The 26,043-nt window shown below is 40.5% G+C and overlaps 1 protein-coding gene across 3 annotated transcripts in view; it reads left to right on the forward strand.

Moving 5' to 3' along the window:
- The window catches only part of LOC119775790 (disco-interacting protein 2 homolog C-like), a 35,824-nt gene extending 10,698 nt beyond the window's left edge, over nucleotides 1-25,126 (forward strand). The window contains exons 2-4 of one of the 3 annotated variants that reach the window (XM_038273868.1): nucleotides 19,688-19,750; nucleotides 20,182-20,307; nucleotides 24,486-25,126. In XM_038273868.1, the coding sequence (XP_038129796.1) occupies nucleotides 19,688-19,750; nucleotides 20,182-20,307; nucleotides 24,486-24,649 (353 nt within the window). In that variant the 3' untranslated portion in view covers nucleotides 24,650-25,126. The remainder of the gene's footprint in view (nucleotides 1-19,687; nucleotides 19,751-20,181; nucleotides 20,308-24,485) is intronic. The other 2 variants (XM_038273869.1, XM_038273870.1) reach the window with 2 other exon arrangements.
- Nucleotides 25,127-26,043: the final 917 nt, after the last annotated feature.

Here is a 26,043-nt window from a genome sequence, read left to right on the forward strand (position 1 = left end):
CAAGACAATTTCCTTTTAAAATAAGAAAAAACTATTTTATCGTCTTATTTCAAGTAAATATTATCTAACTATCTTATTTTAAGAGTGAAAATACTAATTCCATTGGCAGATCATCTTATTTACCTGCTCAAACTAGGGCTAAATATACTTAATTTAAGCCATTTTTTACTTATTTCTGGATTGTTTTTGCAGTGTAAGATCGGATCAAAAGGATAACTGGGTTTCTTATTTTCTGAATTTTGGTTGATCTGTACCGTAATCAGAGGCCTCCTGTCTTCAGCACTGTCTCCATTCTCATACAATTTTGTAGAGGTGTAGTAGGGATTCTGCGGAGGGACTGGTCTTGATGGTTTGAAAAAGATTTTAGCTCATTAATCACATTGGTTATTTTCGGTCATCGTGGATCTACAGCTGAAGTCTAATTATTTTATTTTCATTAACCGAGTATGTTTACTTAACGGTTGCTGTTTTGCCCTACAGCAGGTTCACCAGCAGCCTGAACACTATAGAAGTCGTAACCGTTTGACATTAGAAGCAGGGCCCTGACCCAGTCCTCCAACAGAGTGGCCTGCTTTTCCGTTTTCCTGCAGCTTTAGTGTTTGTATGTCCAGCCGTCTGGCTGGCGGCTCGCCTCTGCTCACATGCGTTGCAGAGCTAAAGGATGTCAGGGGAACAGCCCAAGGTCTCCTAAGCGTGACACATGCTGCAGTTTGGTTGTTTCTGTGAGTGGGTCTGCTGGAGGTCACTCACCACACAGGCATGGGGGTGCACTGCTTGTTTATAAGGATGAGACAAGAAATAGGAGCTGCATGCATAACATACAGTAGAAGCTAGAAAATGAGATGCAATGAGGCCGCTTTCCTCTCGGAGTTGCATCATTAAATGAAATGTATCCTAAAACAACATTTGCATCTGAATCCTGCAGCTGCCTTCTGCTCAGTCTTTCTTAGGATTTATTACCTTTTTTTTTTTTTTTTTTTTTCGGAAATAGCTGATTCCTTTATTTATTGAGTTTCTCCCTAAAAATGATGAATCAACATTTCAGATAAGAATTTTAAAGCCTGGCTTTCTGTTCCCGTTACATCCTCAGATGCAGAGGACATTTGGTCCTGATTGCTGCTTTGGACAGAAGTCAGAGGCTGATTGAATCAGTCTGTCCGTCTAAGCAGGCATGTGTTGCCAGTTTTCAGTATGTGACATTTTCAGCACACTCTGCTCTGATGTTTTGCATAATGAGCCGTTTATTTTTACATCGGTTCATAAATGTCAAGTTTCTGATCATCACATCAGTTCTACCAGTTCCAGCATAAATTTGTTGAAAATGTGCAAAAACAATAGAGCTGAATCAACAATAATATATCAAACTGGGTTTGATAAAGGAGTAAACTTAGGAAATGTAGAAAAAATGAAATGGTCCAAATATGAAACAGACGTTTGAGTAAATATAATAGAACTGATTGAGGGATCAGATCTTTTTTTTTTTTTTCATAATAAAAAGCTCTTAGGTAAAACTCAGCTGTCTCATTCAGTATAACAAACCATCCTAAATGTTAAACATCCAAAAGATCACATCATTTATTCAGATTATTTGGACTCCTTTCATGACACAAAATCCAATGAAGTTTGTCCTCTGCTTCCCCTTTGAGAGCATCCTGCTGCCATAGTGCACCCACCAGGGGCCTCTCTGGGGCTAACAGTCTTTCTCAATTTCTCTCAAAATATATGTATCTTCCCTTAATTTAAAAAGATATGTACTACATTTTTTTGGCAAAATATCGTGATTTTTGGCTACCTGATATAATATTTATCTTTTAGTTCCTGGTGTTGATTTTTTTTAAGCAAAACATTTTTACCTAAAACAGGGAAAATGGGCTAACTCTGCACCGCCAGTCTGGCAGGTAGTGCTGTGGAGCCCTTTTGCTGTGCGGCGCAGCACATTATTTGTAGTTGATGCAGTCACAATGGAAGACCTGAACTGATTCAAACCCCAAGTAACATGTGAAGTTAGGGAGCTGAGACCAATGGCGTAAATATCAGTAAGCAGAGACAGCAGTTGCGTAGGGGCCCACGGCCTCTTAGGGGCCCCATTACTGACACCATTTGGGTCCCCTATGCATTGTAGACTAGGACGTCTCTTTGCAGATATAATGGTGTGAAATATTCCTCTTAAACCCACCTGATACTGAAGTGACTGACCGCACTGGGCCGTATTTATACCACAGCACATGGCAGATTTCAACAAGATGGTGAGCCGTTTAAACACGACACCAATAGCAAAGCAGACAGTGGTACTTTTAATTACTTTGTTAATAACTTTGTATAGTTCATTAGACTGTTGGTAAAAAATACACTCATATAATATGTTTCAAACAGCAATGAAGATCTTAAAAGAATGATGTATTTGAGTATTTTATTTTTTACACTACGACTTGGAATTATGGGTAATCCAGAGCGTAGATTAAAAGCATAATCGTTTTGTACAATGTGTTTTTAGACGATGGATACCAATAAGCACCTTCCTGAAATAAGTTTTTGGAACTTGGGATGTCTGTAACATGTGATGGGCCCCTGTCACCAATGGTTCCATTCAAGGTGCCTAGTCACTATTTTCCCGTGTGTCTTGTGTAATGATATGCCAATGAGAATTGCATAATTGTAGCTTCTTGGTGGATTTATGGAACGGTCGCCGTATCCTGAACCTTTATCACGTGTTGTACTTCATAATGGGTCTATTGTTGTGCCGTTACACCATTGGCTGAGACAGGGGCATTTCTTGCAAGAAATAAGGTTCAAATTTATTCAACGTCTTCAGACAGAGAGAGAGGGCTCTCTGACTGCGGCAAGCTCAGTACTTACTTTTATACAGCAACTCCCAATAGACACTCTTCCTTGGAACTGTCCTACCCCTACATAAAGAACTTTCTCACACACGAACCTTTGGAGGAAAAACAAGTGAGTTCATCAAGGCCGCTCCCTGTTAGGTTGATGTATTTTTCACTGGCCAGAACGATCTTCGCAAAACAACAGTCCTCTCCTTCATGCCATGAAGGAGGCTGTGGGAACTAATTATTTTTTTCTCATGACCTTCGTTTGGAGCCTTTGAGGCTAAGAACAGACATACCTCAACATTTTTTACTCCACACATGGATACCAAAATAACTTAACGATCAATATCATCCGATGAACATATACATAGGTTTATTTTTAATCTATATATTTAATTTTGATAGCAGGAAAAATATCAAAATATATGGCGATATCGCAATATAGTGCTAATATTGTATCGTGGCCCAAGTATCGTGACACATATCGTATCGCAACGCCCATGCCAATACTCACCCCTAATAATTAGGGGTGGGTATTGGCAAAGAAGTCACGATTCGATTCGAATCACGATTCACATGCCACGATGCGATTCTATCACGATGCATCACGATACTTGAAATATTGCGATGCATTGTGATATTTTCACTGAACACTGTAAGAAAAAGATACAGCCCTTACCAGTGGCTGACTGGCTGGGTGTGATCTGGATAGTGTCTTCAATTGATACATAACTGAAAGCAACTGAATTCATACATAGCTGTATTTATTGAAATTACTTTTGGAGGTGTTGCAATGAAAACAAATACTGGACAGAAATATTACTATTACTGGCATGGACACACCAACAAAAAGATCTTAGGATTCATCAAACTTAAAATAACAAAATGAGGATAATCAGTCCGGACATGCTTATGACACAAAGCAGCAGGCGTCAACACATCCGCAGCGACATCTGCTGGACTGGAAGTTGTATTCCACTTGGTTTGATTGATGTGCGCCAACCATTAATGTATTTTATTTGTTCATTTTTTTTTTTGTTAATAATCGATTCTTGCCTTCAAGAATCGATTCAGTAGATCACAAAAATTAGAATCACGATTCATCGATTTTACGATTATTTTGCACACCCTTACTAATAATAAATAATGATCTTATTTTAAGGGAAAAATTGCATTGGCAGACTGATCTTATATTTTTATGCTCAAATTAAGGGCAAAAATACTTTCTTTTTTTTTAGAAACTATTCTTCGATCAGTTTTTGCAGTGTAGTCTTTGAGATTTGAACAGGAAGGACCTGCGGCTTTTCCAGAACTAAAGCGCCCAGTTATAATGGCGGTTTAACTCTACTAGACCTAGCATGGTTCAGGTCTGCACTGCTACTCAGGTAGTTAGAGGCTAAAGTGTAATTATTTTATATCTGGGCTAGAGCTGCACAATATGTACATTTGCCACCAGAGTGTCAGTACTGTATGTGCATTATTAGAGCACAGCTTGGATTCCATACTGGCAGTAATTCAAGTCAGGATGTAGTAATCCGATATTGATATCAGGAAGCAGTCGATATCTGTCCAAACCAGTGTTGGAGTTTATAGTTTTGCATCTAAAATCACCAGTATTGTATAGAAGCAGTCCGCTCCAGCATTTAATCTGCTTCATCATTTCTGTCCAGCAGTGCCTGTATCCCACACAGAGGGGCTGCATGCTCATCACAGCAGCTTCTGCTAACAAGCTAGTAGATGCTACGCTAGATATTGGCAGTGTGGCTGTACATTTGGTTGAAGTTTGAAAAAGATGTTGCAGATCATTGCAAAACTTGCCATGCACCATTTTTTTTTATTTCGTTAATCATAGTATTATTAACTATTTGGTAGCTACAATAATGCTCACCATATAAAGGGCCGATCAGTAGTTTAGAAATTTTTTTATTAATCTGTTAACAGTCCATAACTAATTTCCAAGCATTTATTGTGAATTCAGCAATTGTGAATATAAGCGCCATTAGATGAAATCTAGCGAAATAGATCAGGTTCAGTATTTGCTCTTCCTTAATTAAGTGAGAAACTGTTATGAATGAGTTAGAAAGTGTTTACAGATAAATGAATAACATATCTGTAAACGATTTGTTAGCCATCTATGAGGGGAGTCTTATTGTAAAGTGGTACTGAATATTTTTATGTAAATAAGTTTAAAGGTCATGTATTGAATAGGTCAAGTGTTTTTTTTCCTTTTGTCGTTGACTGTTGTTCTGTGTTAGAGTATCACTTGATTTTTGGTGTAATTTATGATAATTCCTGCTAATATCGCATTAGGTCTATATCAGTGTTTGTCCATTATAAGGTAATAGTGTCATAAAACGGGAGAGATGGACCCAGTATTCAAGTGAGACAGCCAGTAGGAAAGTTCAAAGCGTTTATTAAATGAAAACAAACAAAACTAAAGTGTAGCTGCTGGGCGTTGCGGCTCACGGATGCTGCAGGAGGGGGGCGGGGCACCGCCCAATCTTTGACACACTGGTGGGAGAAACACAGGTAAGTGACCACAATCATCTGACCGAAGATGATCTCAGTGAGTCCCTTACCTGGTTTAACAGTTCAGTCCATCTCGCTAGAAAGGCTTGCAATCCAGCCGATGAGCTGACAGATGATGCTGCGCACGTCAACCAGTGTCCCCGTTGCTGCAGCTCCGGAGGATTTGCAGGAAGCCGATCCTGGACAGCGATTCAGAATAGGCTGAATCCAGGCTTCCAGGCATCCTAGAGATCCCAGGCAGGTTCAGAGCCCAGAAGCGTGACTGGGTGGACACGCACAGGAGCAGACAGGATCAGGTGCAGACGGGCAGGCTCAGTGGAAGAGGGTAGCTGAGACCGGACGTGGAACCAGAACTTGAGCAGGACCTTTAAACTGGTCTCCACCTTGGAGCCAGGCTTACAGGAATAAAAACTGATCCTCTCCGCGTAAAGAGCAAAAAACCCAGAGGACTCAGCAGGGGAGGAACAGTGCACGATCAGGAGACGAGACAGACACAAAAACCTCCTTCCACTGGCCGCTAGGATCCTGGACATGAACCGTGGCATAAACTGAACAACCTCAAAAGAACAGACTAAAAGAAAAGAACAACTAATGATCTGGCCATGATAGCTGGAACTGAGCCCATATAAGGGAAACTGGCAGGTGGATGAGATAAGTGATGATTAGGAGCTGGAAAGAGTTAGGCAGGTGAAAGGCATGAGTAATTAAGGCCAGCTATCACAGCTGATTACGATAAATAGCATCTTTACTAAAGGTGAGTGATTATTGTGGTCTGCTATGTTTGGTTCTGTAAATCCGCTTATTTTCTTTAGGTCTTGTGTCCACGAGGTAAAAAGAACGAACAAACATGCCATCTTCCTTGTGCTTTCTCAGGCGTGGCGCAGCTTTGCCGTCACGCCCTCCAAACCCCACATCTCTGCGTTATGATTGGCCCGCCAGTTCTAGGGCCTGGGACATTGATTGAAGCTAGACCGCTCTCAGGCAAAAATGATTTGGCCGCTGGCGGTTGGGGCTAGTTTACTAGGCTAGCAATTTGTACCTCATACATGAAAAACACTAACAGCTACTACTAGCAGCTACGAACAGTAGTGGAAAGCCCCCGAGAGGCGACCCAGCTTGAGGCAGCTGCTGCTAGGGATTTCCAGTAATAGTGCCCCACTGGTATGGGGCGGGGGTTTGTGCTGCGCCGACAGCAAAACAATATTTTAAGCCAAGATTGTTGATGAAGTGACTGCACAGATGATGTTTTAGGTGGACTTTCTCTCTTAAAAATATATTAAAACTGCTCTGCTTATCACAGCAAATATAGCAAAGCCTTTCTGTGCCATTGAACGCAGGAGCAGCAGAAGCTCCGGGCGCATCTGGACACACTTTACTGGACGTGCTTCAGGAGCGTCAAATATATTCTTGAGGCGCGTCTGACCTCAAGCATCAAAAGTGAAGCAGCAGGCGCTTTTTTATTGCTGACATTGTTTGCTGTGTGAACTTAGCATGATCGTTTGGCCTGTAAATGTCACCACCGTTTACAGATTACAGGCCAATTCAAATTAAGAGAAATTCTAGCAAAGAATAAGCTGTAGCTCTGGGATCACAGAAAAAGGTTTTGAAAGTGTTGGAAAGAGCTGTTTTCTACTACTAGTGTTGGAGTGGGCCACAATATTTACAGGGAAGGATTTACACCACGCCTTTAGAGTGAATAGGAAACAAAAGTTAAACCAATAATAAAGTATACTGAATATTTCTGCAATGGATTTATTCAGAATTTAAAATGAATTTAAATATCATGAAATTAAAACTATAGGGTTTCCAGGCTATTAAAAAATTATAATGAAATAATCTAATTCATCCAATTTTGGTGATGATGGACGACGCAGCTGAAAGGATACTGTAGCGTCTCAATCACATTGCTTATGCTGTTTAAGGTTCTCAATTATCCATGTCATAGTGATTCCAAAAAAAGAACATTTAAAAACAATCCACTGATTACAATATTGTAGTACAATAACTTCAAGTTAAACCTAAAACTGTGAGATGAAAAAGTGAAACTTCTTCAAACTTGGAAACAAAGTCCAGTGGATTGTTTTTAAATGATCTTCTTTTGGAATTCCATTGCTTATGCTTTTTAGCCCTTTCACCGTGTGGTTCCAGTTGTAGGAAGGAGAGAAGAGGCAGTTTTGAAGCAAAGGTTCTTGTTATCCTTGCAACCTCACAGAACACCACTGTGGAGATTATGTAAAGTTGGACTTTTGAGTTAGTGTTCCATCGGTCTGCCGGCTACAGCCTGAAGTTGCTCCAAGTGTTTTTAATTTCACCGCCTATGAGCTGGGTTCTACTGACCGGCCAACACACTCTGCCAGCAGGGCATCAGCAAAAATCGGAGCAGTGAGTTTACAGTTATATTAGCAGGTATTAAATCATCAACTATGCCCGTAACTCCAAAACAAACGTCCATCATTAGAGCTTAGTTCTCCAATTTTATCCCTATTTGAACCTCTTAACACATTTTTATAACTCAAGCAGCAGGATGAACACATCTATGCAGCAAAGGGTCCCTTAGCCAAGCGCTACCACAGCAGGTGGAAACCTCCAGAGTAATTGTCTATTTCTTACTGTGATTCCCCGTTTCCACCACCGGCAGTCGGGTTATCCTAAGGTCCCAGCTCTCAGCTTTATTCCTGAAATCCCTGGTCGCTCAGGAACATTCTTTAAGGGCAAGAAATATCATCTAATTTTAAATGTCAAACATATAAACTAAGACTTTATCTAGACTTGCTTTTTAAATGGAGGCCAAGCTTATTTTTACTTCTTCCCTTTAACAGCAATATTGCTTTTTTTTGTGTGTGTTTGAAATCATGTTGAACTAATGTTTTAAAGCACAAAAAGTTACTGTGCAAAATCAATGCCTCACTTGTGGTGATGTAGTTGCACAGTTGAATAGTTTGCAGGGGTCCGGTTCGCGTAACTAGCTTCTTGTCCCTGTTTCTGATGTAACATCACATGTATATTCTTTTTAGTCCAGTCAATTGTCTACCAAAAAACTTGCAGAAAAGTTGCCCTTCAATTTCATAAAAAATCCCTTGAGTTTTGTATATTTTTATAGAGGAGTTTAGTGGTTCTGTGTGCCTCTTCGCCATGGTTTATCAGAGCCCGCCCCACGTAACCAGGTAACAGCAGATAAAGTGGATTGCAGCAAACAAGACTACTTTTTCTCCTAAACGGGTGAATCCTGGGAGATTTCATGTTTTATACTCACTGAGAGACATATTGGAGGACAGCTGTTGTTCAAGCAATAAAACCTGTAGTGGAAAATTTTGCTATCAACGAAAATTATTCCAGCAGAAAAGTTTATTCCATCATGATCTGCCTTTGATTCAATAAATACGGTCAGTTTGAACCCCTTACAGTTACATATTTGTTTTCAGGTTCAAAATCTTCCTCTTAAAACCATTGATTGTTTCTAGGACTTCCTTCTAATCTCAATTTACCAAAATATAAAGTGAAGAAAATGGATCTGTACGTTTTTAATTAAAATCGTTTTCAAATATTTCAAATGATTGTCTGAGTGGGACAGTTATCTATAAGGCTCAACTGATAGAAATGCAGCTATTGCTATCAGACCATGTGAACAGAGCGGAGCACCGCGCAATTCCCGCTCCCCACTCAGAAGGATGTTCGCTCATTCGCTTCGCTGCATAAAGTTGCCCCGGGACGCCCTGCTCAAAATCCGCGCCGCACTCACCTTAATTTTCCTGCCACTCCGGTTGCTCCACATTAAAACATAGACTATAACAGATTATAGGCACAGACTACAGCATAGGCATTGCCTAGGTTTTAGGTCAAACATGTATTTAAATATGGGAGGGAAATGGAGCGGAGCAAAATCCTCATTCCGGCCTTTGAATAAAAAACAAAAAAAAAAACGCTCTGCCCTCCCCATATTTCTTCTGCTCCACCGCTCGCGAAAATGTATATGTCGGTTGATCTATTTCCGAAATGTTACATGACGCACAGTAGGCATGTATGTACAGAAACAGCAGCTTATCGTATGATGATTAAAATGCCATACCAGTAGCCGCTATGGATGCTAACTGCTAATAAATACTTAGCCTGCCTCAAACTTTGTGTAAAACTGACATTGAAAGTCTCCCTCATCCATCGCTCTGGCATCCTCCTCCTCCTTTTCTTCAGGTTTGTTTCAATGCACTTGAATGGTCTGTCTGTAACGATGTAACAGTGACGCTGATTACTGCTGCATGTTGTAAGAGATAGTAGTAGCATTGCTGTATGATATGGACACATCAAACTGCCTCATATAAACATCTTTTAAATCCCCTCTTCTGTCACGGAACAAGATTAACATGATTCGTTAGTGTCGCACTGAGAGAGCAGAGCTTTTTAATATTGAACCTCCTAGGGAGGAAAAACCTGAATGTGAGGTTCTGCTGTTGATCCTCCCTGGCTTTGTGTCATTAGAACGGCCGAGTATCAGAGAGTAAGAGGAGGAAAATAATTAGTCTGCCGTTACACGCTAACACACACACCCCAGGTTTCGTTTAAGCACTTCTCTCATCTGACGCTGCAAATCCAAGATGGCCATCTCAGTCCCTCTCCAGGAGAACCGTTGCTAAGCAACACCCTCCCAGCTCTGCTGTGCTGCCAGTGGAAGATGGCGTCTCCCCACGGACCTCGGGTGTGTTAGTAAGAGAGTAAGAAAGAGAAGAACAGAGAAAGTTGCTGCTGATCTGAGAGAAGAAGAAAAAGGCCTCAGTTGGTTATTAAAAGGCGCAGACGAAGCTTACCGGCACGGATCAGCAGATTGGACCCAGATGTTCTGGCCGTTCTCCACCATCAGATTATGGACTTTTTATTTCTCTCAGTCTAAATTAAATCAATCCATTTGATTCGGACTGATTAAAAACGTCTCTTCCTCTGCTCTCAGTCAGCTTTCATTCAGTTGCGTTCCAACACCTTTCAGACATCACAGCCCAGCAGCAGAAGCATATTATTTTCCCTCATTCATGTTCTGCCCACATATTTCTTGTCTGCGTTCCAGATCCTCCCTGCAGTTCAGCATATGTTAGCTATGAAGTTAGCAGACATCTCTGTCAGAAAGAGAAGCGTGTCATAATTTTCCCCACTGAGCCGCATTAAAGGCTTCATCTTCATTATTATTTCTATTGACAAACCTGTTTGGCAGAAACCTTTATTTCGGAGGATAAAATCCATTTACATCGGTTCTCTCAGGGCATCCATTTCTGTGACTGCAGGTAGGCCCGTTTAGATTTTAGTATTCTGTGGAAGAACCTTGTCTCATGTGTTTAAAATTTTTCTTTTACCTCCTCAATCAAAGAACAAATGCACTTTTTTTAAGAAGAAATGACTTCGAATTTTTAGATTTCGAATTTTTCCATTGCACTGCTCTTTGGTCTCACTGCAAAAAAATTGAAATGTAAATATTTTTTTTTTCCTTATAATAAGGAATTTAAATAAGGAGAGCTGTAGCAGAGTGTCTGCTGATAGGAGCGGGGGCATATCCGCATTCACTGCGACACACACGCAGTCAACCTAGTTTCTGAGTATAAATCAGCCATGGGTCGTGGGCCGTTTCTCGATATGTGTACTTGTGAGTTCTCACATGCTCAGCCCTAGTACTGTTCCAATTCACAAGAACAGCAGACGTCCCCGGATGTTGTTCTCGCCCCTCCCTGTTTACCCAGCATGCATCAGATCAGACTTGTCTGTTTGGTGCGTAATTGAAAAATGTTTTTTCGAAGTTGAGAGGACCGCGGCAACCAGAGGAGATCCGAGGCTAACAGCAGCAGCAGCCGTCTCTCTGCATAGCCGTGTGTGAAGGACCGCTGGATTTAACAGTGATTTTTTTGTTTTATCTGGCAAAAAGTTTATTTGATTTGTGTTTATCTGACTGTGTTCATTATTATTCCCCCACTAGAGGAAAAAAGTTAGAATGTATCATTATCTAGAGACTATTAATAACAGGAGGTGAAAAGCAGCTCCAGACGAGCCGGGTGTCAAATGTTTCAATTGACCCATATTTATGCTGCATGCTCCCATTCTCCATACTTTCCTGTGTTCAGCTCAAGAACATACTTGGCGAGGACACGAGTCTGTACTCGTGTTTTTGTGAATTGAGAAATGTCCTTGGACTTTGGATGGACCATAGATTAGCTGTTTCGTTGTCATTGTACTGATACTGACCATCACACCTCCAACACCATGCTGGACAGTCAGTGTAAGGTGTGGTTTGGCTTTGCTTTATACATACTGTTGTTAATTTAGTGGTCTACCTTTTGCCGCCTTATTGTTCATAGAGAAGGACTTTTCTTTAAACAGTTTTTTACTATCAAATAACATTAAACACGCTAAATTAGCAATGCAGGGCCTGCGGGGGAGTTGTGTGTTTTAAAAAAAAAGTAATTTTCTGACCATTGAACAGTCTGATGTCAGTGGATTTATTGGGACGTTTACTCCTTTAGCTTTAATCCTGTAGAATCTGCAAAGATTTACTTTGTTCCCAAACAAAGCTTCTCCATTTAGCTTCATCTCTCTGTTTTAAATTATACATTTTGTGTAACTGGGGTCTTATTAGAATAATTGTAGAATCATGAAAAAAAGAAAAATGTATGGGTAGAAAGACCAAACTTTAGATCTGTAGGTGAGTGTACCGACTGTAGTCTTTGGTAAGAGGAAGCTGTTATCATCTGATGGTGTTCAGAATTCAGGGATCTTAAGTCTTACATTTGTCTTTCTGTCAAAACAGTCGCTGCACAGAAATCAGAAGCAGTAGTGATTTGTTATTGTTGTTTCCTTTGTTCACCTGAGCCACAGTTCTCCAAAACCCCAGCTCCAGTTTAGGATATTCTGTTCTCTAGTTTATCTGGACTGGGTTTCACATAAATCATCCTGTAGCAGAAAAACCCGCAGGAGTTCCAGATCAGAGCTGCTGCTCAAATATTCCAAACAGATACTCTCTCTGCTCTGTTTAGTAACACTTGCTGAAAGTGAACTCAAGCTGTTTGTCTTGTGGTTCACCTTCAAAACAAGATGTTACAAAGGTTAAAGAAGGGGATCCATTCCCTTTGCTCCGGTATTTTAAAGATGTAATCAAGTGAGCGAAAAACATCCGTCGTTTGAGCACAAAGGTACGCTTCTTCTGTTTCTGTGTAATGTGGTTAACCCCGTCCTTCCCTCTAACCTCACCGAGATTTAGAGAAATAATCAATAATGAGCAAACTGGGGAAAGTTTAAGGTTTAATTGGAACAAAGTAGGAAGTACCGGCAGACATTAGCCATGCTGTGCAGACCTTAAGGTGCTGTGATTGGGTGGGAGTTTCTAGGGCAGTATAGACACCCCTCAGGGATTTATAATGAGACCCCCCTCCTCTGTGTCCATCCACTTCTTGTTACAGATCAGAGTCCAGTTTCATAGCCACTTTGGGCCTAATGGCAACGGCCAGTGATGTTGTTTTCTCCTCTATTGGAGAGAGCAGTTTAGCTCAGAGAGCTTCCTGCTTCTATCTTATGATTGATGGACCAAAGAGACACCAAAACGTCCTATTTATTACGTACTTTTAATCCTAGAAATATTTATTCACTCCTCTAATAATCCACTTATGTTTTTATAGTATTTCTTTGGTAAGGAGCTCTGAGTTATAAGGTTGGAAAGAATGTCTTTGAAGGGAGAAAGTGTTGGAACAACTCTTTCTGATTATGTCAGCGAGCTGAACCGTCAACCTTTGATTGAGGTTTAGCCTTGGTTTGAACCATATTCATCAGATCTGTTGAGTTTGGGTTTTCCTTCAACTAACTCCATTAGTTCTCTGCCTAACAAATCCTTGAATCTGATTTTTTTATATCCTTCATCCATCCATTGCCTGCTTATTTTAGATACCTGCTTCGCTCCCTCAGGTTTATGTATATGTTTATTTGTCTGTGCTGATGTATGGATCTATAGGTCCTCTGGGTCCCATTGGTGGAGCACCATGTAACTCTGGTTCAGGAAGCCCTGCATTAATGAGTCTGGATTGCTGAGCCAGCTATGGGAAAGGATCCACTTGTTGGAAGTAATACCAAGGGGTTAGGTTAGGGTTTTGTGCATCAAAGGTATAATTTTTGCCTGAAGATGAATGACTTTGTAGAGAAGTAACTGCATATTCTTCTAGAATGTTTGCTGAACACAGAGAACATCAGGACTTGTGCTGTTTATGCTGAATAAAGTGTTAAAAATGCTACGATAGGTGTGTGTGCATCACACCTGGTCTTCGGTTTGATTTAAGAACCTGATGAGATTTTAATTAAAAGATTTTTTTTTTTTTTTTATCATACGATTACCAGGTGTGAATGCCTCTTCCCACCAGGGCAGGAACGGTCATACCAAGGATGCATGATGAGGAAACAGCCAGTTTAACTTTAATGAGCGTCCAGGTAGCTATTCAGTGGTTTTCCTTGATATGTCTCCATATATCTCCACTGTGGCTTTCTGAACATGGATGCCCCATATTCCAGATGTGGCTGTGGATGGTCTTCAGGAGGAGACCTGAAACGGTCTGTAAAGTAAACAATATTGTGGCTCCTTTAAAGCACCAGCTGGACTCTCAGCTCTGATTAAAGCTGCACATTCTAACAGCATGAAGGTCACTGAGGGAAGCCATAACACACTCAGTGCATCAGTCACTGTTGCTCCTGATGTGTTTGTGTCTGAGTCCAGCTTCTGTTACAGAAGCACAGGATGATCTTCAAACGAACCAAAGTTGTTTAATGTTTAATCTTGGAGTGGATAGAAGTTTAGTATCTCAACTTAATTTGGACAAAAGTGATTCCCTTGTTTTATAAATACAGAAAAAGAGCATACAGTTTGCTCCATTATTCTGTCTTTTTATTATTGGCATGAAGCCACTCGGAGTAGATAACAAAGGTTGCCTTTTAATATGGATTCAATGCTCCCTGAATCAAGTGATTTTTGTCCCATTATTTTACAGCGTCTGCCAGCCATAATGCAGCAGAGCTCTTCTGATCTGGTGACAACGGAGCACTCTTGCAATGAAGATTAAAAGGCTAATAGAGAGTACACCTTATATCATCAGATTTTTTATGAAAAACCAGCAGAACTGGTTCACTGGAGAGTTTTTTTGACGGTTTGTCATGTTTCATGGACTACAGAATTTCAAAAATGGAGAGCATCACTTGGTTTTTGCATCGCATCCATACTTTATGGTTATAACTGGATGATGCTGAGTGTGTTAAGTCTGATTTATGCTCAGAAACCAGGTTGTCTGCGTGTGTGTTGCAGTGAACGCAGATATGCCCCCGCCCCTTCAGCAGAGACTCTGCTGCACCTCTCCAAAATTGTAGGTGACCGCAGACAGGAGGCCTCTGATTGGTCAAATCTACATCCGCACTACACTATGCGTTTTTCCTGTTTGGTACCTTACCGGCTTGTTTTGTTTGTATGACCGCCATTGTGGAAAACGACTTGTGAAGTTGGACCAGCTAGAAGAGTGAGGTGTGCGAGAACGCTGGGACCCTTTTTCCACCTGGATCCCCGCTCTTTTTCGCCCTCATGTCCCTCCGTTTTCACACAAACTTGCCCCCACTTCCTCACCGCCACGGCCGTATCTGGACCCACAGCTAGTTCCTGATTGTCCCTCTTGCTTTGTGGCGTGGAATAACATAGCACAGACCACGCTTCAATTTTGGGCATAAATAAAAAGTACCTGCGTCAAGCTCACTGCGACACACTGATGCGGGAGGATAACCAGGCCTTTGAAACTGAGTTCTAATCTACCAGCTCTTTAACAGATACATACACTATTATTACGCCTCATCGTTCTGGCTGGCCCTGCTAACAAATGCCATCAAACAGACGGTGAATCTTTCACATCGCTGTCAAGGAATTCTCCTTTACTTCATTTGCAGAAGTGTTTTATTTCAGTCTGAGGGTTTTCTGAACATGATTGACTTCATATGTCTTCCTTCTCAACCTCTGGTAGATTGAACTTTGACTAGGCCATTCCAAAATTGTTGTTGTTTTCTGAGGCATCCTGAGGTGCACCTTCTGGTCTGTTGGCTCTCATCCTGCTGCAGACACTGAGGCTACGTTCACACTGCAGGCCTTAATGCTCAATTCCGATTTTTTTGTGAAATCGGATTTTTTTGCGTGTCCGTTCACACTTCCAAGTATATGCGACTTGTATGTGATCTAATGTGTGAACTGAAAGCGTTCAACCGAAGTGTCCTGCATGCGCACTCGAGGACGCGATGACGTCACATGTAGCAAGCGTCCTCAGTGTTTGCGGAAGTAAACATGACTCGTAATACCGCAGCGTATATTGCGTTCTTTAAGTTCTTCTCCAACAGGAGCAGGCACATTACGAACGAAATCTTTTTAAGAAGATCAAAAAGAAAGAGAGCCAGGTTCCGGTAAGACCCTTCGAGTTTGATCTGAATCGAGCTATCTTTCCAAATATGAATTAAGTCAGCAACCTCACTTTCTCTCCATTGATTGCTCTCTGTGTTATCTTCCGCAATGGTTGTTAGTTTTTCCCGCCTCCGCTTAGTAGGACGCAGATTAGTAACGTTTAGTAACATTTGTCAAGTTTCAATGACGTGTAGGTCGGATGAATGCGACCTGGCCGTACAGACACAGGTCGCATTTGAAAAGATCAGATACATATCGGATTCAGGACCACATATCCAAGTGGCCTGGGTCGCATTTGAAAAAATCCGATCTGTGTCGTTCAGACTGTCATAAAAAGATCTTATACAGGTCACATATGGGCAAAAAAATCGGAATTGGGTCACTTCAGGCTGCAGTGTGAACGTAGCCTCAGTGCTTTAATCTGACAGCTAGAGGATTTTCATATGTAGATCAGAACTCATGGAGAGCAATGGGAAGGTGACCATGCCATGAAGCAACTAGAACCGCCATGTTTGACTGCTTTTTCTTTTCTGGGATCATTATCAGTCGTTTATGATTGACCAATCTAGATTGAAATTGTTAGATCTTCAACTCAGGGGCCTGTTTAGCTCTAGATTAGGGCTGAATGCTTTTGGAAAATAATCTAATTGCGATTTTTTTTTTTTAGCTTACTCTTGTGAGTACATGCGATTATTTTTTCCATTTTAATTTGTTATGTCTTATTAAACACATACAAACAAATCTGTTTCATAATAATCAGGTTTATTCAAAGCACAGATTAAAACAAGAAAGGAAACAAACTGTGGCTTTACCTTATTAACATCTTTTTCTGTTTCATGAAACACGATGGAATCCACTCATAAACACTGCCAGCTTTTAACAGGACAGCCTATAAATAAATAAAATAAGATATGAAAATAATACTTTAAGTGGTGATAAAGGTTTGTGGTGTTACCCTGTGAGGTAGTAACTATAGCAAGGCATGTCCTCCACAACACCTTTTTTTGATCCAAAATGATTCCATACAAGTGACCCGACCCGTCAAATCGCGACCTTTGCGGTTAGAAAATCTTGTTTACCCTATCACGATATTAATTAATCTTTCAGCCTCACTCTAGATGTGATTCTAGGTTATTTTCTGATTTCCTGGATGAATGGCTGAAGGTGCCGGTGGAGTGATTTTGATTGGCTCATAGGAAGGTGCTCCATTGTTCCATGTTATGGTTGATGGTTGTCCCTGAGGGTCACTGCAGTCCCAAAGCCTTGAATTAATCCGGTACTCTTACCAGACCAATAGAAGACAATGACTGTGTTTCTAATCTGTACTTCTGTAGCCCAAGGGAGGATGTGTTGGGTTTCTGGGTATCAAAGCCTACTTCATGCTGTCAGATTTGTTCTATTTATGTGATCTATTGATTCTACACTGGGTGGGTGGGTGGGTGAAAAACTCAGAGCACTGTTGGTTTTTGGGTCGTGTAGTTTTTTTGACTCGCATTATGGTGTAGGCTTCGAAGGAAAAAAACTACAAAATGGCGGCGCCAGTACTGGATTTTATTTTATTTAATTTTTTGTTATCGATCCTAGTTTTTTTTAGTTCCTATTGGTTTGCTCCCGCTCCCATCTGCTCCCATTAATGTTTAATCCAGTAACGTCCCAATCACGTGATCGTTACTAATACTGTCTCCCATCCCACGGGAATCCCGTGACCCGTGGGATTCACGAAAAAATGTCAGTCTCTAGTAGTTAGGTCTATTTCTGCTGGATTTGATTAGTTAATTTCTGATTAAGTTTTTCCCCAAAAAGTCAAACATTTGAAAATGTTTTGTTTTTTTTAATCAGATTGTTTTGATATTGACTAGAGTTCAATTTCAGATCAGACAAAATAAGTAACTGTAAGCAAATAAAAGTTTTCAAACAGTTTGCATCAATGGTTATCCGGTAAAAGCCTTATTTAATCTTTGTTTTGAAATGTTTTAATTTTTCATTTTCATCCATACCCTCATTTCATCTTTATTTATTTATATTCTGTTCTTTTTAATCTTTGCTTAACAGTCAGATAAAGACATTAAAGACTGGGAGAGACATAGATGGCTGAGCAACAAGAGTTTAGGATTAACCCAACAGAAAGAGATGATGATCAAAGCAACCAAAACCGTAGATATCTTCCAGAGGATGGAGAGACCCAACAGCGTCCCTGGCAGCCACCGATGCCTCTCTCACTCTCTACACTGTAAACCCGGATAAGTAGAATGTACTTAAAAAAATCAAGGTAACTCGTTGCCTTAAAAAATTTAAGTAATGTGGTATTAGTTGTATGAGTGCAGTAAACTATGTTAAATGTACTTGAGCACCTAATGGATTGGAATAGAATATTTAAGTTGTATTTACTGGTAATCAAGTTGTAGTAACTGACGATATGTAGTTGGAGCAACAGCTTAACACCTGTCAATTAAACTTAGCTTGTTAAGTAGGCATTACTGCATTTTAGTTCAATTCAATTGTGTATTCAAATTGACCAAACTTATATTTTTTAGTTCACAAAACTCAAAACGTGTTAAATTAATAGAGCTGTACAAAATACATTTCACTTCAACTTTTTATTGTTTTCATTGAACATTTTATTTGTATCAACAAAAGAAAATTCAAAGCCCAAAAGATTTTAAATGAGCAGATCTTGGATCTTACATGGCAAGCTGATTTTTAAGTGTTTGAAGTTTAGGCCTCAGATCTGTCTTACCCAAGTTAAGAAGTACCTGCTGAAAAAAATCAAAGGTGTTCTTCATGTACTTTGGGTAGCTGAGATGGAGTGCATAGGTAAGTCCAAAGACCGTGTACATGGCCTGCGGAAGGCTCTCAACTTCCATCACTACATTTCCCTCCAGGATAATTCCCACTGAGGATACATTATGGTGAATGGACTGCTTGTGTGGAGTTATATTTTCTTGTTCATTGCGGAGGACCCCCACAGGAACATTGTTGTGCAAACTTTCTTCATCATTGTCCTGAAAGAAATAACAGTACATGACTTTGTTAACATCTTGCAGTCAACAGCCTTTACTGTTATGCAGCCCTGTATAGAGTTCACCCCCTGCCTAGTTCAGAAATTAGTGCAAAAGGAGTTAAAAAATGATAAGAGGCACATGATACAGTTTTGGATGGTGCCTTTTTATGTATGCATACAAATCACATCAACATAAATGAAAAAGAACCAGTTAAACAATCATTTCCTTCTGTGGAGTAAGGAAAATTACAGTTAATAGAGTAAAGCTTCTTAAAGTAACTGAAAAATAGCTTTTCTAACCAAGCAAGATAACTAACAAGCTAACATTAGCTAAGTAGCCTTTGCTAAGTACTGTAGCAAAACAAGAGATTAAACTTACCGTTTTGTGGCTGAACTCACTTCATTCACCGAGTGCTTTAAATCTCTGTGGAATGACTTCCTTGTTATGAGTTGTTGAAGATCTCAATAACGCTGTCGTCTGTTTTGTCTCAAAATGCTTCGGAGTTCCTCAGTGCCAGCTTTTCTATTTCACTCGCTCAAAACTGGTCTAAACCGGATTTTTCGCGGGCAGGTGGATGACGTGAGAGGCAAACTAATGATATTGAGTTGTCTGAGCTCAAATACATAATTACAATAAGCTAGATCATTGGAAAGTGGTGTTTACTCAGAAAAAATAGTTAATATAAAGAATTTAGTGATACTAACTTAGTTTGTTTAAGTCCAAACCATTGACTGTACTTAAAAATATAATTACACTGAAAAAGGACATAAAAAAGTTCAGCTTAATTGAAATAAACAAGTAATGTCAGTAAATTAGACCTCTCTAAGTACTATGAACTCAGTTTCTTTGAGTACAAACAAAATCTGGGTTTACAGTGTATTTGTATCTGTTCACAGGGGACATCACTCAGAAGGGTTATGAGAAGAAGAGGTCCAAGCTGATCAGGGCATATGCTGGAGGTAATTTAGCAACCTCTGACTCCCTCAACACACTCGCCCCCCCGCCCCACTCAGATAAAATATTCCCCATGCAGCAGCTGGAGTATCGATCTGGCATCATGAGGAATACAGTAGCCTCCACACTGTACTCTATTGATGGAGTCTTCAGCTGCCATTAGTGGATGTAGGTTAGGGCTCCCTGGAGCTCAGCTTGGGCCTGCTCCTCTGAACCAGCCGCTGATCAAGCTGTAGTAACTCACTGACACTACAAAACACACACACCAGCTTCCTCCGTTTCATGTATCAGATTTGAAGATCTTATGGGTTGGTTTATGATTTTCGGTCGTATCAAATCACCTCCATCTTTCTTTTTTCTCCCCCCGCTCCTCTCTGTTGCTTTTTATGTGCATATACGTGTTGGTTCTGTAAAAACCCGTCCGTGTGTCCACAAGCTTTTCTGCCTGCTTCTGTAGGTATGGAGGGGCCCATGTCTCACCGGGCCCCGCTCGGCCCTCCAGTCGCCGCCCGTTTCCACCGACGGAGAACGTCTGGAACGAGAGACGAGCGCTACCGATCAGGTATGGATTTTTTTTCTCCGAACTTCTGGAACGATTCACATTGATGATGAAAGAAATGGAAGGACACATATTATTTTAATCTTAAAGGCATTAGAAGACGATCGTTTATTTCCAGGTGGATCATCAAAATAATTGGTCCTCCTAATTGCCAATCATTCTGGTGATATGTTTACGTAAGGATGTTACGTGCTCGTCCTGCTATATATATCTGTGGTGAGGTACAGTCTCAGACAGTCATTGAAGTTCACCTTTCTCACTGCCGTTCTCAAAACATTGCCGGTCGTAAGAGAAAACAGGGTTTCCGCGGGTCATTAAAAATAATTAAAAGTCTTTATAATATTATTTTTTAAGTTAAGGCCTTAATTGGACTTGAACTTCATTGAATGTGATTATCGTGGCATTTAAAATGTTTTATAAAAAAAAAAAAAAAAACCTTTATAAAAACAATTCAGATACAGTGGAATCTTATAGTGGTCACTGATATAGTAATCAACTGCTTATAGTGATCAAAAGGCTTGGGACAGAATCATTTGTATACAAATGCTGTTTAAATAATTTATTTATTTTAATCAAGAAATCCGCTTATAGTGTTCATTTTTGGCCATTTTATGCATGTAAACATGTGCAAAAATAATTAATAAGCGGATAGAAAGTGATGACAGCACTCAGAACCCGCTTAGGTGCGGGTACCAGTGCTGCGTGCAGCGAGGAGGGGCCGAGGATGAGGATGAAGAAGAGGAGACTGTTTTCTCTTCCAGAGCTGAGATGAAGAATGCAGTTTGCATTTTAAAGACCGGTACCCTGCATGTTGGTTTCAAAAACTTTGACCTTTCGCATCAAGTCAACTCGGTGTTGGACAACACTCTGATCCAGGGAACCATGAATAAATACAGGTGCTGGTCATAAAATTAGAATATCATGAAAAAGTAGATTGATTTCAGTAATTCCATTTAAAAAGTGAAACTTGTATATTATATTCATACATTACATACAAACTCATATATTTCAGATGTTTATTTTGTTTAATTTTGATGATTACAAATGACAACAAATGAAAATCTCAAATTCATCATATCAGAAAATTAGAATATTACTGAAGACCAATAAAAACAAAGGATTTATAGAAATGTTGGCCAACTGAAAAGTATGAACATGAAAAGTATGAGCATGTACAGCACTCAGTATTTAGTTGGGCCTCCTTTGGCCTGTATTACTGCAGCAATGCGGCGTGGCATGGAGTCGATCAGTCTGTGGCACTGCTCAGGTGTTATGATAGCCCAGGTTGCTCTAATAGTGGCTTTTAGCTCTTCTGAATTGTTGGGTCTGGTGTATTGCATCTTCTTCTTCACAATACCCCATAGATTTTCTATGGGGTTAAGGTCAGGAGAGTTTGCTGGCCAATTAAGAACAGGGATACCATGGTCCTTCAACCAGGTACTGGTAGCTTTGGCACTGTGTGCAGGTGCCAAGTCCTGTTGGAAAATGAAATCTGCATCTCCAAAAAGTTGGTCAGCTGCAGGAAGCATGAAGTGCTCTAAAACTTCCTGGTATGTGGCTGCGTTGACCCTGGACCTCAGAAAACACAATGGACCAACACCAGCAGATGACATGGCACCCCAAACCATCACTGACTGTGGAAACTTTACACTGGACTTCAAGCAACGTGGATGAAGTGCCTCTCTTCTTTTCCTCCAGACTCTGGGACCTTGATTTCCAAAGGAAATGCAAAATTTACTTTCATCAGAGAACATGACTTTGGACCACTCACCAGCAGTCCAGTCCTGTTTCTCTTTAGCCCAGGCAAGACGCTTCTGACGCTGTCTGTGGTTCAAGAGTGGCTTGACACAAGGAATGCGACAGCAGAAACCCATGTCTTTCATACGTCTGTGTGTGGTGGTTCTTGAAGCACTCACTCCAGCTGCAGTCCACTCTTTGTGAATCTCCCCCACATTTTTGAATGGGTTTTGTTTCACAATCCTCTCCAGGGTGCGGTTATCTCTCTTGCTTGTACACTTTTTTCGACCACATCTTTTCCTTCCCTTCGCCTCTCTATTAATGTGCTTGGACACTGAGCTCTGTGAACAGCCAGCCTCTTTAGCGATGACCTTTTGTGTCTTGCCCTCCTTGTGCAAGGTGTCGATGGTCGTCTTTTGGACAACTGTCAAGTCAGCAGTCTTCCCCATGATTGTGTAGCCTATAGAACTAGACTGAAAGACCATTTAAAGGCTTTTGCAGGTGGTTTGAGTTAATTAGCTGATTAGAGTGTGGCACCAGGGGCCATCAATTTTGAACCTTTTCACAATATTCTAATTTTCTGATATGATGAATTTGAGATTTTCATTTGTTGTCATTTGTAATCATCAAAATTAAACAAAATAAACATCTGAAATATATGAGTTTGTATGTAATGTGTGAATATAATATACAAGTTTCACTTTTTAAATGGAATTACTGAAATCAATCTACTTTTTCATGATATTCTAATTTTATGACCAGCACCTGTATGTGAATTGATTTCTTAATGCGCCGCAGCAGATCCACAACACAAAACAGAGGTAGGCTAGATTTCATTTTCTGTAGCCTATGCAGTTATCTTCTATGTTGTTGTTCTATGAAACCGTTTGTTTCAAACTTCAGACTTATAAAAAAAAATGCACCAACGGCACCAAGCTACCACAGTTATGTCTGTGCACAGCGCAGTATACTGTAATTGGTAATGTAATAAAATTCAGTAAATGTGGAAGCTATCCGTTTCATTTTATTTTTCTCTTTGAAAAATCACACAAATGGCATTTAGATGATATTCTGCATAAAAATTAAGTAAAATAACAAACAAAAAAATTGGATATAGTAATCAACCGCCTATAGTGTTCAAAAAGGCTCTGGACCAACAGCAGATTCCACTGTATATTTGAAATATTTCCGCAGAACTGCTTCCGGTTGATCGTAAAGCTGGATGTTAAGAAAAGAAGCTGGAGGCGGAGAAAAAGCTTTAGAATGGGAAAATGCTAATTTTGCGTTTTGGCTGGAAACATATCCTGATAAACCAGACTTAATTCAAGATTAAATGTGTAATTTAGTCTGGCCCTGATGACCGAGACATCGGAAGATTGATGATGAGAACAACCCGTTGTTTTTCAAACCATGTCTGTTCCTATTGGCCAATGAGTGCTGCTGACTGTGACATAGTAAGCGCGACAGAAAGTTGGTGGTAAAACAGCCTGTCGGTAAAACGGCGAATACGTCCTTATAAATAATGAATGAGCGTTGAGCCTCTTCCTGCTCACGTTTCAATGAAAACCCCCAAGTCTAATCCTTCCAGAACTAATTTCAAAGCTCAAACGAGAACTGTTTATAGTTGTTGCCATGTTCCTTGTGCTTTCTCAGGCGTGGCACAGCTTTGCCGTCATGCCCTCCAAACCCCACCCGCTTCGCATTCAAAAATTCAAAACTTATCTCTGCGTTGTGATTGGCCCACCAGTTCTAGGACCTGGGGCTTTGATCGAGGCTAGACCACTAGCAGGCAAAAAAATTTTTGGCCACTAACAGGTGGGGCTAGTTTACTAGGTTATGGAAAACCAGGAATTTGGGACATGACTGCAGCCTGCCAATGGTAAAGATGGCGAAGCATTTTGCCGAGTATATATGAGAGTTGTGGTTACTTGTAGATGACATTAAAATAAGCATTAAATAAGAGTTACTGATCCCTGAATAAACTCTGGAAAAAGTGTCTACAAAGTATATGAGGGGGAAAAAAGGGCCACAGATGAAGCAGATAAATCCCAAAATGCTTTCTGCAGAGTTCTCCTCGCAAAGAATTATGGGATTTGCGTCACAGTGGCCTGCTGTCGCTACCCGACAACGGTGACTACTAACGAAGATGGCCCAGGCACCGCACAGTGGACCAATGGGGAAGAGATCATCTTTCCAAACGGTCAGATTTCTGAGTCCACTATATACAGGGATTGAGGGATTTAGGGGTTAGGGCGGATGTTCGGTCACAGCTATGAGAACAGCAACTTTTAAGCAGAGCGTGCGCGAGGAGAAATGGGCTCCTGCATGCTCTCCCACGTGCATTTTTTATTTTAAAGTGGAGTTTGCAGGTCCTTTTAAAAATGTAACTGAGTAAAGTTATTCCTGTGTTTGGTTGAATCTGACTTCTTGTCTCCGTCCCTCAGACGTCCACACTGAGGCGGTCCAGGCAGTGTTGGCGCGGCACGTGGAGAGGAAGATGGCGGTGCCCATGCCTTCCAAACGGCGCTCTCTGGTGGTCCAGACCTCTATGGATGCGTACACGCCTCCAGGTGAAGATGCTCACTCTACACAGCCTCTCTCTCTCTGAGCTACTGCACTGGGATCTAAAATTAGCTGTGATAAAAGCAGCTTATATTAGTGAGTTGCATCTCCTGACTTTCCTCCAGAGAAGAAGCCCTTTGCTCAGACAGGATTACACCTCTTCAGCTCTCAGCTTTCTCAGACCGCTCTGACAGAGGAATGCTCACCATCTTGGAAAATGCAAACAATGCAGATTCTCTGTGGCGTAAAAACCCGCCGAGGGATTTACAGAACACCAGACCATGGAAAGCTGTAACCGCTGCACCCAGCCAACATCTGCAGCTGAAGTAACATTAAATGTTTTTGTTAAAAATTCCCAAAGATGGGCAGTGGAGATGACCTCTACGTCAAACCAGACCTCATTAGATTCTCTGTAACCAGAGTTGATGCAATCGATTTGATCTTGATTGAATTTTAATGGAGAAATAATAATTTGCTCCTTTTATAATTTCCTTCTTAACCTTTGAGAATGTCCTTAAGTAGACCTGACATGTCCCCAAATCCTTGAGTTATTAAAGCGGGCATTTGGTCTCAGCATCTTTTCAACGTGTTGCTCACTGGGCCTTATTGTCTGCTCTTGATTGGTGATATCTCTTTTCCAGGAGCGAGCTCTGCTGCCTGAGGCACGTTGGACCTAAATTGGTTCTGTGTCTAATTCAAAGAAGATGTGCAAGAACTGATCTCCTAATTACTGACATTTTGTGTCTCTAAGCTCATGAACTTTTTTACTTCAGTCACTGAAAGGTCACAGCCCTGCAGTTATGAATGTATCTTGGTTTTCTGACTTCTTGTAAACCTTTGATCCACTAAATTTAGATGATTATGAGATGGTTTGTTGTTCAGAAGCTCAAATGTTAAAAAGGAAAGAGTAATGTTTTCTGACTTGTCTTAAATGCAGGTAATCTGAGCCTTGACCATTTTACTTGAGTACTTTCACTCTCCCAGGTAGCAGGTCCTGGTCTGGGATTATTTAAGGCTAAAGTTATGCACTGAGCAGCAATATGTATTGGATGGATCTTGCTGCGCTCTGACCTATGCTGACCTGTTATATTCAAGTTGTTTTCTATTTTATACAAGATTCATAATTTAGGGTATTTTTTGTAATTGATAATAGAAACACGGCTTTCACCCACTGTGCTTTCATCCCTTTTTGTGAAATAATGGCAGGAAACAAGCTTTTCTGCTTGTTTCGCTTTCTCATTACTGCCTCCTGCTGGACTGGAGATCTGGTGCTTTTTTAAACTACTTCCTGATTATAAAAAAAATTAATTAGTATTTAAATTCAGTGCATATCGGTAGAAAAAGGGTTAGTATTACATTAAATAACCCAACTTTAACTGACACTTTACACTCCAGACTTTTTGGGATCAAGTCGCATAAAAAGTCTTGTGAGAAAAAATA

Source organism: Cyprinodon tularosa, unplaced genomic scaffold (assembly GCF_016077235.1).
Source record: "Cyprinodon tularosa strain WSP-4 unplaced genomic scaffold, ASM1607723v1 ctg895, whole genome shotgun sequence".
NCBI lineage: Eukaryota > Metazoa > Chordata > Actinopteri > Cyprinodontiformes > Cyprinodontidae > Cyprinodon > Cyprinodon tularosa.